Raw genomic sequence first — 12,674 nt, 5'->3', positions numbered from 1 at the left:
ACAAGGTGCATGATAGTACAAGGTTTGGTTTCTATTCAATGCATTAAAGCACATATGAGATATAAACATGACACATATGTAAAATTGGTTAGGTGCCCGTTTTGCATGACAATTTATTCTCTCTCTCTCTCTCTCTCTCTCTCTCTCTCTCGTTGTAAACAAACTGAGTCAAACCAAGTATTAAAAGTTCAAACTTATTCATTTAATTTTATTTCAAATACAAAATGAGCTCGAGTTCATCACTAAACAATATTACAAATTCAAGCTTGGTTTATTTTCTTGTGAAATAAGCTTGAACTTATTCACAAACTACTTAATTAACTTATTTTTCCCCCAAATGTATAGAAAAACTATGATTAAATTTTGTATTTTATCCCTTCACAAATTAATGAATTTTTACTATGAATGAACTAATTATATTATTCATAAACTATAATAATAATTTGATATCATATGAATCTAATTACAATTTTACATAATCAAATTTTAAGTCTACATAGATATATTTTTAGACAAATATACAAATATAAATGTAATTATAACTAGTTAAATCGAGCACTGACGTTCACAATACTACTTTTATACTTGAGTTTGGTTTATTTGATAATCAAGCTTAAACTTGAGTTTTAGCTTGTTTTGTCTACTAAACAAAGTTGAGCTTGAACTCTTTTGATTTTGGTTCTTTATAAACAATTGGAATTGAATTTTGCCACGTGTATCCTAGCATAGTCCACCAAGAAAACAATGAGTACAATTTCTATAGAGTGTAGAACCTATATTCTACCCAACTAATACTAGGACAGTATAATCTTACACAATTTTAGGCATAATTCGTCACATGATAAGTTATGAGTAGTAAAGAAGTAGTGATAGTTCACATCTCTACCACTCATACCTGGTGTATGTGAAGAGTTGTAACCAAAAGTTGTGTAAAATTATGTGGTCTTCACATTTTTCTTTATACCCTCCAATTACATTGCGCCACATCAGCTTATTGCAAACTAAATAAAAAACCTTACCACACATAATCTAGCCTCAACAATTTATATACCAAAATTGTATCCTTCTCCTGAAGAACCACCCAAACCTCCAAACCGGCTAAGACTCAGCCCCATCCGTCGGAGACGCCGCCCAAAACCTCTGGAGATACCACCAAAATCCGCCACAGAATCCGCTCATCCTCCTTCCTGAAGAACCACCGAACCTACTGACCTCAGTAAGTTACTTTTTTTTTTTTTCTTCTTTTTCCCAATTTACATTATCCAAGATACAATCTTTTTTCTTTTTTTTTTTTTTTAATTTTTATAATTTTGTGCATGTGAGTTAGAAAGATATCCAATCTGGGTTGTGTGCATGTGGGTTTTTGGAATCTGGGTTCTTTGGTCTATTGTGGGGTTTGTGTTTTTTTGGTTTTTTGTTTTTAAGGTTTTGTAAAATAAAATTTAGTGTCCTGTGGACTGGTGGCGGGTGAAGTCATCGGCGGCTTCTTCAGCTTCTTTGCATCTTTGATAACATGCGTCCATTGTTTTGTTGGTTTTAATAACATTTTTTGTAATTGCGTGCGGCAGTTCCTAGCTCTCTATTTGAAATAATATGACAGTGTGTAAACATGATCTAGGATGCGTTTGTATAAGCTGTTGGAAAACTGAATTTTGAGTTTTAAATAAGCTATTGTTAAAAAAGTGATGAGGAGTTGTAGTTGCAAAACAAAGTTTAAAAACGCTCTTTTAGAGATTATTTGAAAACAGCTTATTTAGCTGAAATTGAAAATTTATTGCTGAGAGCACTATAGATAAAGCTAATAGTTGAAATAGTACAGTAGAGTTATGAATAATACTAAAAAGTGTAACGGGACTCATGAATAGTAGCAAAAATTAGCTAAATAGTACGAAAAGCTAGTGTTTTAAGCCAATGCCAAACGCAACCTCAATCTCCCAAAATGCCTAATTAAACAGACACCTGGTTGAATTTAAACTCAATAACAATTTAGAGTTTACAAAGTTTACGCTAGTTTTTTTGATAAATTTTGGACCTTTTTGGTGTGATTGAGAGTAAGTAATGTGTAGTTGGGATGAGAAGCGTTCTTGGGTCAATGTGTATTCCCCCCATATGGGATTCACAGAAATGCAAGAATCAGTATGGTGGTAAAGTCAGGAATGATAATGAAGTGGAGCTGGGATTTTTTGCAAGCTGTGTTATGTAGCTTGTGGATATTTCATTTATCTTTGATCCCCATTAGGTGTTTTGTTTGTTTTCTGTGTAGCTTGTTTTTGGCTGTGTTTTTTGTTAAGTGTCTTTGTTTCTCTGGTTTCCAGCTTGAACGGTATCTATCTTGTAATACCTGTTTACTTGGTCAATGCACATTCATAATTAGTAAAATAATTTTGCTTATCAAACTATCACAAAAAAATTGAATTTTTAGTGATGGGTGTTTGTATTTTTCAGGATTATTTTGTGTGCAAACCCTGTGTACATTAAGTATTTCCTCTTTGTAAATAAAATTTTATATATATATACACATATATATATATATATATATAAATATATATTTATATAAAACTAATAAAATTATATTAAGGTTGCCTATCAGTGTGCTGCTTGAAGTATATTTCTTTTTGTTTATCTGCATACTGCTATTGGAGTATTAGGACAATTCATTGATTAGAATCCCCATGTTATTGATATATGACACTTCTGGTTTCTCTGTCACTTGATAATGGTTGTACAGATGGAGGGGAGTATTGCTGAAGAGCTTTATTCAGAAAGTTTGAAGCTGTCAAAAATAGAATTGGGTCCAAACCCTTCTTCAACTGCCAATGATAAAGAAAGTGATTCACATGGTATAGCTATTAGTTTAATTTATATGTTTTAAAATGAAATTTTCAAGAAATTTTAATCATCAAATGCTATTTACATTTTTTTTTCCATGGAATAATAGATATATAATCGTTCTCTTGGGTAAATGGCATTTCCATCCCACATAAGAATGAAATGCTCAGTTTTGGCATAAGTTCAAGTCTCCTATCACCCGATGGCACTTAAGTTACTTTCCAATAATAATAAAAATTAATATTAAAAAGAAAAGAAGTTCCTTGCTTTAGCCCTTTATGTTTCCGTATTCTCTTTCCTTTTCTTTTGGATAAATTTTATAAATTGATACTTAAATAGTTAGTGGTAGTGTTAGCACCTAAAAGAGGGCTCTTAAGTTCAGGTGGATTCTTGACCTCTGATCTGTGGTGCACCCTGCCTAAGCTAGCAGCCTTCTTTGTTTGCATAAGATTATCAAAACAAAAATGTTCCACAATTGAATGTGTGATTAGAGACCCCCAAAATCTTCGTTATTTTTTCCACTTCCAGTTGTTTATATTTCTGATGATCATGTGTTACTTCTTTTGTGATCAATATACACATGTTTCCACCTTTTGTACGAAGCATATTAATTCTGGACATCCAGGAAGATAGTAAACCCTTTCTGCTACATATGCATTCAGTTCAAAACTTATTTACTTTTTTTCAGTAATTGATTTTGTAGGTTTTTTTTTATTTTTTATTTTGAGTAAATAACACCTTGTGCACTCAAGAACTGCTTTTTTAAATTGTTCTTGCAAGAACTCTTCTTTAATTTTATCTTCATAATTGTTATGAGTTCTCTTAGGTAGAACATGTAATTTTGGTTAATTTTGTAGATGGGGATGACTTGCAGCATGAAGATGGACCTATATGGGACAGCGGTGGTGAGGAACTGGATGGAGCATCCGAATTGGATAGGGAATGGCAAAGGAGACATGACCAATTTCATACGGTAATTAGACAATAATAGTTGGTTTTCTTTGCCTATTTTCTATTTCTCCCATGCATACAATCAAATGGCTTTGTAATTTTTATTTTTTATGATTCTTGGACTTTTTAGCATGGATATCGTGAAGGTATATCTGCAGGAAAAGAAGCTTCCGCACAAGAAGGGTTCAATATCGGCTTTAAGCAATCAGTCCTAGATGGGTACAACTGGGGTGTTGTAAGAGGAGTTACCAGGTAAAAATGGGGGGAAGGCAATGGGTGGGGAAATCTATTATTTTACTGTTCTCTAGCTTGCAAAAAATTATTGAATTACTTGAGATTGCTACAGACATAATAATTTCTTTTTCTTTTGGGTATCTACAACGCATATGAAGTGCATTGGCTTTGCTTCCAGATGGGTTAAAAGAAAAGTTAATTGAAACAGAAGAAAAGAGAAATGAATTCAAGGGCTTGTATGAATCTGTTCACTCTATTTCAACAGCGGATGCCCTTAGGCTGTTTAATAATGATATTATCTCAAAAAAGGCTCTGGAACGAAGTGAAAATGCTGAGGCTAGTTCTCATGTACCAGGTTTGCAAGAGCAAAGATCAGACTGTAGTCGTCTAGAAAATTACTTCAAAGAGCTCCAATCACTTCTTTCAGACTCTCCTGTACTCAAAGGACATTTTCTTGTAGACAAGTAGATGGTGTTGTAACTTTTGTACAAGTAGTTACTCCAATTTAGATTTGGAGAAAATGGCCTGTACTGCAAAAAAGAAAAAGAAAAAAGGGTCTTCACAATTTTGGTGGCATTTGTTTTAGAATTTATTCTAGTTCTATTGAAGAAAATTTAGTCACTTTGGTTCATTATGTACAATGGCTGTCAGTAATCCATAAGTTTGTAGAGATTCTAGTTGTTAGCTTAATAACTTTTTAACAAAGAATCATCAATCATGTGTTTGAGCTTGAATAGTGCTAGGATTGGTGATCTCTTGGGAAGTGCTTGTGTTGCACCCCTTTCTTTGTACCTAGCAGAAAAGAAAAAATCATGTACCTGCTTGAGGGAGAGAGAGAGAGAGATACTTGTTCAAGTTAGATATTATCCATTTGTAACTGTAATTGACTTGTAGAAAAACATATATGTATTCTGCAATTTACTTATAGCAAAACATATATGTATTATGTGTGTTTGTGTGTGTGTGTGTGTGTGTCTAATTTTTAAGAAGAGTAAGAAAAACAACTGTTCAAAGAAACAGGCTATACATTCTAAATCAACAAGCTTATAAGTGTCAGTAGTTTGTTTTAGTGAACTTATCTCTTGATTCCTCCTGTACCCTGATGCTTGGGGGAGTTGTTACATGAACTTTGAAATTGAGATGCTATCATATGCTCCGCCTAAAGACTGTCAAAATTGAAATTTCTATCGCTATCATCAATATTCATGTTTTTGCTTTATTATTATGTGTTTAATTTGGGCCTGTGGACTTCAGGGGAGACTCAACATTGATGTTCTCTTGAATTAGGTGCTTAAAAGTGAGTTTGTTTTACTCTGGGCTATTGGAGTTTTAACATGATCAGCTACTACTTTTATGGCTGTAAAATAAATATAAGAATACCCCCAGGTAGCCCAATTGGCTGGGGACAACCAAGCCTCATGAAGCTGTTTGCTCTGAGGAATGCATATCAGATGGCATGGTGACGAGTAAAGCAATTAGTCAGCATAAACTTGGCTGATATAATAATTATACAAACTAGTAGACAAGCAACTAGAATAAAGTACAAAGTTTGGAGGAACAAGTGCCCCCTTAACAACAAAGGATCCGTTTAAACTCTATACCACGCAGAGAAAATAAACACCATAATTTATACTGTCATTACATGTTATTTATTGAAGCCGAAACTGGAATTTCACCCAGAGAGTTTAGGAGAAACTACAACACTGTCCACAGCTCAGTCTCCGTTCAGCCATCAGTCTAACACTATCAGAATCCTCTCTCTCTGTAATTCTGAATAGACTGAACCAGTAGTTGCTCTGCAGAACCTGTAGTTTACTCGTATAGAATTCAGGGCTTGGCAAAGTATTGATACATTCTACTTGACTGATTATAGGAATGTTTAAATTGATTCCTCTTCATATCACCTGCAGAGATTGCAAATATATTTTTGTTATAATGGTTTAAATTTACAACTGGAGAATAATAAGTTATTAAAAAATAAAGAGTTACAGAAATTATAGTTTCTATACTTACCTCATTAACTGCTATCAGCTACATGCTTGCATTGGTCTCAAATGGGTTTCCCATTTAGATGTTGGCATGACAGTTTCAAAAGCTTCAACAAGTAGGGCCACCTTCCTCTTCCTAGCGGGAGCAAGTTTGTTAACAGTCCGTTGAAGGGCGTGATCAATCATCCATTCCTCTGCATTTTTCCTGTCATCCATCATTTGATGCCTCAGATCAACCTTTTCTGCTTCTGGATCTGGAACCAAAGGCAGATAGTTTGGATCTCGTGGGTTGAATTGCCTTAGTTCTTCCTCTTCCTTAATTGGTCTCTTGCTTCTGATTGTCCACTTCCGATTGCTGCAATTGTCTGGCAGTTCTTTGGTAGAATTGGTCCCAGCATGGAAGAATGTGCTCTCCATTTGTGGACTGGTTATACCATTGACTGTTGTTGATAAACTTGCTGCATCTGAATTTTTGTCTTCCATTTCCATGTTGTCAACTTCCTCTATACTATTTTCAACTGTACTGATTTTATATATCCTTGGATCACTTTGTTCCTCGGCATACATGGAACTTGAAATGCTTAACTTCTTAGCTTCACCTTCATCTTTTTCCAAGTTCTCCTCCTCGACAACAACAGAGCTCTTGGAGTGCCCATCAGACAGATTATTTTGAGCCTCATCAGAAAAGCTTTTGTCATCAATCTCTTCACTTGAATTACAGTCTCCAGCTGTGTCATCAGGCTGGCAAGGTTCAGTCATTTTGTGGCCCATTATTTTGTCAGCATCTGCCTGCTCTTTCTCTTCCATTCCATCTAAGTCATCTTGGAGAGTTTGATGCTTCTGCTCATCATTTGAAGCTTCATCTGTCTCTTTTCCGGCACAATTGGTTTCTTCATCTCCAAGTTGATGATCAATTTCACGGTTTACATTCTCTGCTTCCATATCTCTGTTCTTCTCTTGACTGTCCTCGCCATTTGCTATTGGTTCCATGTTTGGCTCTTCCATTGAAGCTGAAGGTCTCTCAGTGCTGATTGACTTTGTATCAGTTTCTCTACTTTCTTCTTCTTCTTCTTCAGCTTTTAAATCCTGAAATGCATCTTCAGTCAAAGAAAGTTGGTTGTAACTGAGGCTCTCAGACACTTGGCTAGATTCATGAATTTCGGTGTCCTGATGCATGTAATCTCGTTCAGAATCTCCATCATCAGATTGTTCTTCAGAGCATGCACTTTCTTCTGCAGAGGGTTCCAGAAGTATTTCATCAGCCATAATCTCTTCACTGCAGCTGCTAGCAATGTCATCTGAACTGATCAGATATTCATTTTGGGAATCAGGATTCTTGATGTCTAAGAAACACCCAACATTTACATGAGATTCACTATCAAGCTCTGAGTCAGAAAGATGCCCCTCCTCCCACTCCATATCGGTAGCTTCAGAACCACCTTCATCTACTTCACTGCTTGCAACACATTCCCCTTCCAAGTCGCTGCGATTGCAGAAACTTACTGGAGTTTTCTTTTCTTGAGCCAAGATAGGTAGGTAGTTTTCATCTGCATTTTCTGCTTGTTCTTCAGGAAAGCTCTTTGTGATATCCATTTCTGTTGCAGTAGCATCCTCGTACTGTTCAAGTTTTTCCTCAAAATCAACCTCAGATTGTTCTGATCCATCAGAAAAGATCTCTGCAACTTCTTGCTTGTCACCGTGTTCTCCCACTGCTTCATCACCCCTATCATTCTGATCCTCAACTTTGCCAGCTGCATCAATTATTTCCTCTTTATCTCCATGTGATCCTTTTTCAATTGCTTCTGATTCATCATTCTTACCTTTAGCAAAGATTTCAATGAAAAAATCCATGCCTGTATCTTGCAGCAAAGGAGGCGGGGTCAAGCTAACAATATCAGCTTCTTGGTATGCAGGCTTGTCATCAAAGACCACCTTTGCAGTTCCAAATTTTTCCGTTCCTTCACTAGTCGGCTTTGCTCTACGGGGGCTTAGAGCTTCCATTTTCATACTCTTCTGGGTCTTCAGTAAACGTCTCCTTGCCGACAAGAAGCACTTCAATGGAGGCAAAGGAGCATGATGATGACCGTTAAGAGAACAGTATGAATAGGGGCAAACCTTCATGACTGAAGTTCCTTCAGATTCAGTACCCCCAGGATTAAGCATAAGGTATGATGGAAACGTTGAGTCCTTCAAAGTTGAAGAACAGGTTGATCTCTGTGCTTTCAAATCAGCACAAAGAACAACTCTGGAAGACTTCTTCGCCGAAGCTCTTGCCGGCTTGAAACTAGGAGTCTTTGTTAAAGTCCTCATCAGCTTTAAACTAGATGTTCTTGTTAAAGCTCTTGCTGGTTTATTACCAGAAGCAGAGCTAAGTTTTGAAATGCTAGAGTTTCTCCTACTCGGATTCTTAATTTCAGAACCAGTTTGCGTATTCCGAAGACTGACCTGAGATTGTTCCTTCCTTGCATCAAAACAGGTGGTGGACTTCATATAATTTGGTGAAACATCAGTCCCTTTGATCACAGGCTGCTGCTTCTGTGGAGTTGCTGCAGTGGCGCAAACATTGAGCGGCGGAGGCTTTCCAGGCTGTGAGAAGTTCCTTTTGAAAGGTGTTGACCTCAAGTTATCAATATCTGATAGTTTGATGGATCTTGACTTCTTCATCTTCTTCTTCAAATCAGTTCCTCTGTTTCTCCCATCCTGGTTTTGAGAAGAAGATGCTTTGAGGTTTCCCAACAGCTTGTCTGATTTAACATGATCAGCTTGGATACCAAGCTTGTTGGGTACCTTTCTTTGGACCATTTTCAAAGGAAAAACAGCTTCATAAACATAGATGGAGATGAATTTGAAGTTGGGTTTTCTTCCCTTTGGGATAGGATATTCAAGTTTAGGAAGTAAGGTAGGTTTCTTGTGGATTTTTAAGGTATGAAAGTTGCATGGGAAAGAAAAAGGAATTCTTGAAACCCAAACAAGAAGAAAAAAAGATTCTTCTTCTAGTTTTGGTTTGGTTTAGTATGGTTTTCTTTGGTAAGTAGTGGGTAGTCTTTTTGTTAGTTGATTTTCAACCTTGGTTTGGCAGATTAAAATTTGAATAAGGCTGAGATAAGTGTTCGATGCTGACATACATTAACAGGCGTGTTTGGGGCCCTTTGTTTAGGCATTTTCTGAATTGAATTATTTCCTTTGTGACATGGGAATTATACATTTGGCACTCACCTTATTTCTTATTTTTTAAGGCATAAAATCAATGGTGATTGGATATGCTAACCCCCTATTTAATAAATTTACAGAATTAGCCCTTCAATTTTTTGGATAAGGAACATCAATTGGGTGATGCATATATTATAAGAATTAGTAAAACTATACTATATTATAAGCACTGTTTTGTAGTTTCTATATACTTAAATTGCTTCTTGTTTGTATAATGATGTTAAATGCTACAAATGCTTCTATTCCATTGTCAGTAGTTAGATGTTAAATGTTTTAATGCTGATAGCTTTGATGAGCCGAGTTTGATTCTTGATAGAGAATTTTAATTTTCTTTCATAAATTGCACAAACATCCAACTATAAGCTGCAAACTAACACATTTAATTTTCATTTAGTGTTGCACATGAAACACTCATCAGATAGTAATGTCACAATATTGTCTAGGAGCAGGTTCAACTTCAATCTTGTCAAACTGAGAAGTTATGCATATGAAAACTTAGACAATTCTATGGTGAAAAATTAAAATTCTACTCAAAAAGTTAAAACTTTTTGAATGGTAACACACATTGATCATTGTTTGTGTGACTTAAACAAGAAGCTTCTGTAAAAAAGAGAGAATTTTATATTTTGCACGTAAAATGTTATGGAGTTGAGCTTCTCAACAAACTTTTGATCATAAAATTGATTTAGCTTTGAAGTCTCTATTTAATGATTTAAAAGGTTCAATACTTTAATAGGCACCCAAAAAAAAAAATGGTAAGAAATTCCTTCAAACTGGTTTAAAAGTAATTTTCTCCATGGTGATCATTCATTTAACAATCCATGTCATTTCAAGTAATAATAATAATAATCCACGTGTATGAACGATCTCATTAAGTTGTATAATTGTATAAATAAGTTATGTGAAGATTAAATTTGTTACGTGATTAAAAATACATGTAATGGTTTGAAGGTTTTTTTTTTTTTTTCAAATCAATTTAGAAGAAAGCTTTTAACTCCCCTAGATAAGATTAGAATACCCTCTAGTTTCTAGGATAATTCTACCGTGAAGGTCTTAAAATTCAGTCCATTTATTTTGAAATGAGTGAGTTGAATGTTAACACGTCATCAACATTTAAACAATGGTTAACTATCACCATTTTTTTTTTTTTTTTACTTAACTAGAAATCCCAATCTAATGAACCTAATATACTACCCACCCTTCCCCACCCTAGGATCACTCGAACTTGGGTCCTCAAACCCCACAAGCCTTTAAGGCTTGGGGAAGTACCACCTCGCTCAATGTGGGTGACGGTACCATTTTGATATTTATTTGAATCATTCATGATAGGGTAAAATCCACTCCACTTATTTTAAAATAGATAATTAGGATTTTAGAAATTTTACATTGGAGTTTTTCTAGAAACTCCCAAGGATCATAATTTGATTAGAGCAAATTATAATTTACCCACCTGTGATTTGACCAAAATTTAAGTTGCTTATCTATGATTTGATATTTGACATTTTACCCAACTAAGGTTTGACCAAATTTAAAGTTGCTTATATGTGATTTAAAATCTTATTATATAAGTGTTTTGTTGGGTTATTTTTTATTTTATTTGATCTTGTATTTTTATGTTTTTCATGTTTTTGGAGGAGAAAGACATAAAAGTGAAACAAAATTATATATTTAGTTCTATTTTTAACAAAAGTGAGTTATAAAACTCTTACTAAGCTAATCTCATATGGGTAAAGTATTAAATTTCAAATCACAGGTAGGTAACTTAAATTTCAATCAAACCACATATGGGTAAATTGTAATTTGTCCATCTGATTAACATACAATATATATATATATATATATATATATATATATATATCTATTATCTATACTATTATTTAAGGGGCTTCCCTGCTTGGATTCCACATTTTTTAGTTCAAAAATGCCCCTACACCTCTAGGTTTAAGTAGAGACAAAACTAAAGCACAATCCGGTAAAACTACAATTCTAACTCCTACTAAAACATTGCCTAAAAAACATGACCACTCTCCTGTAAAGTTTTAAATTACTTTGTCTACTTTTAAATTACTTTTTCAAAATAAAAATGATAAATATTAGTTTTTATTTATTTTATTTATTTTTTTATGTGATATGTGGCAGTTTTTTTTTTTTTTAATTTTTTAAGGAAACCGTGGGTGAGTTTTTTTAAAGAAGGTGGAGTAGTTTTTTTTTTTTTTTTTTTTTTTTTTTTTTTAGAACTTGGGATAGGCGTTTTTTAATAGAAAATCGTAGGGTAATTTTTTTTAGAAGGTGGGATGGTTTTTTTTAGGAGAAAGTGGGGATTGTGGACAATTTTTATTTTTTCACTTTTTTGTTATTAGTTTTTATTGATTTACCGTTTTAACCTTATTTTTTATTTTTTAGGAATAAGAATAAGTTAATTAAATTATGAGTATTTTTGTAAGTTGAAAACATAATAACTAACTTTTTGAATCCTCTCAATATATAGAGAAGATAAAATAAAATAAAAAACACAGTTTTTTTTTCTACAAAAGAACCACTAACAAAAAAAATTTATTTTTTCACTTTTTTGTTATTAGTTTTTGATGATTTACAATTTTAACCTTATTTTTTATTTTTTAGGAATAAAAATAAGTTAATTAAATTAGAAGTATTTTTGTAAGTTAAAAACACAATAACTAACTTTTTAAATCCTTTCAATATATAGAGAACATAAAATAAATTAAAAAACACAGTTTTTTTTTTCTACAAAATAAGACCACTAACAAAAATAAAATAAAAAACACAATTTTTTTCTTCTACAAAATAGGACCACTAACAAAAAAAAAAAGCCTCAAAAAGGCCTCATCGCACGCGCGAAGCGTGTGTGATGAGGCTAGTATATATAATATATTTTGTTCGTGCGATTTTAGAAAGAGATACCATGATAGTGGATTTTTTTTTTCCTTTTTAAAAATGTATCCAAAGTTGAATGGGAAACCCAGAAAAGAAGGCTTGGGCGGCAGCACTTTAGAAAAGACAAGAGGAGTGGTCGGCGATAATGGGCTGTGAGTGGGGCCTACTCCGGGCCTAAGGTCCAATTATCGCAGACGCTCCTCTTCTTTGTCCCCATTCTCCAATGCCAATCAAAACCTTCTTGTTACAGATAAAATCAATATAATTGGGGCCACTAGCTTTTTTGAACTTTCCCACCATCCATTGCCCATGCTTATTTTTTTAAAAGAAAAGAAAAAAAAAAAAGCTACTAAAATTGGCATTTTTCATGACTTTCTTTGATAAACTAGTATTAATTTAAAGATTCAAATATAGATGAAAGACACAAATTAATAGATATTAATTTAAGAAGCATGGAGTTTATGAATTACTAGTATTTTAAAGTATGGTATTAATGCTGAAAACCTATTTCATAAAAAAATTGTTGAAAATCACATTGTAATTTAGGGATTATTTTATATTTTAATA

General features: G+C 33.7%; 2 protein-coding genes across 3 annotated transcripts; one reads left to right on the top strand and one right to left on the bottom strand.

Annotated features, from left to right (window-relative positions):
* Window positions 1-1,042: 1,042 nt before the first annotated feature.
* Window positions 1,043-4,966, top strand: LOC142617724 (uncharacterized). 2 transcript variants are annotated; one of them, XM_075790675.1, is made up of 5 exons: window positions 1,043-1,216; window positions 2,729-2,840; window positions 3,687-3,802; window positions 3,911-4,032; window positions 4,173-4,966. In XM_075790675.1, exons 2-5 carry the CDS (start codon window positions 2,729-2,731, stop codon window positions 4,480-4,482), a joined length of 660 nt encoding a protein of 219 aa, XP_075646790.1. In that variant the 5' UTR covers window positions 1,043-1,216; the 3' UTR covers window positions 4,483-4,966. The 2 variants fall into 2 exon arrangements, with proteins under 2 accessions (XP_075646790.1, XP_075646791.1); XM_075790676.1 differs by having other exon boundaries at window positions 1,055-1,216; window positions 3,704-3,802.
* Window positions 4,967-5,489: 523 nt separating this feature from the next.
* On the bottom strand, window positions 5,490-9,120 carry LOC142617718 (uncharacterized). The gene is made up of 2 exons (XM_075790669.1): window positions 6,028-9,120; window positions 5,490-5,918 (listed from the first exon to the last, which is right to left on the bottom strand). The coding sequence occupies exon 1, from the start codon at window positions 8,802-8,804 to the stop codon at window positions 6,042-6,044; it is 2,763 nt and encodes a 920-aa protein (XP_075646784.1). The 5' UTR covers window positions 8,805-9,120; the 3' UTR covers window positions 5,490-5,918; window positions 6,028-6,041.
* Between the last annotated feature and the right edge of the window lie 3,554 nt (window positions 9,121-12,674).

The sequence above is a fragment of the Castanea sativa genome, chromosome 11 (genome assembly GCF_040712315.1).
Source record: "Castanea sativa cultivar Marrone di Chiusa Pesio chromosome 11, ASM4071231v1".
Classification (NCBI taxonomy): Eukaryota; Viridiplantae; Streptophyta; class Magnoliopsida; order Fagales; family Fagaceae; genus Castanea; species Castanea sativa.
This window is presented reverse-complemented; position numbering and strand designations above follow the sequence as displayed.

Coding starts and splice junctions, on each gene's coding strand:
- LOC142617724 (XM_075790675.1), top strand. CDS start 2,729: ATGGAGGGGAGTATTGCTGAAGAGCTTTATTCAGAAAGTTTGAAGCTG. Junction 2,841..3,686: donor TAAAGAAAGTGATTCACATG/GTATAGCTATTA, acceptor TTAATTTTGTAG/ATGGGGATGACTTGCAGCAT. Junction 3,803..3,910: donor GACATGACCAATTTCATACG/GTAATTAGACAA, acceptor TGGACTTTTTAG/CATGGATATCGTGAAGGTAT.
- LOC142617718 (XM_075790669.1), bottom strand. CDS start 8,804: ATGGTCCAAAGAAAGGTACCCAACAAGCTTGGTATCCAAGCTGATCAT.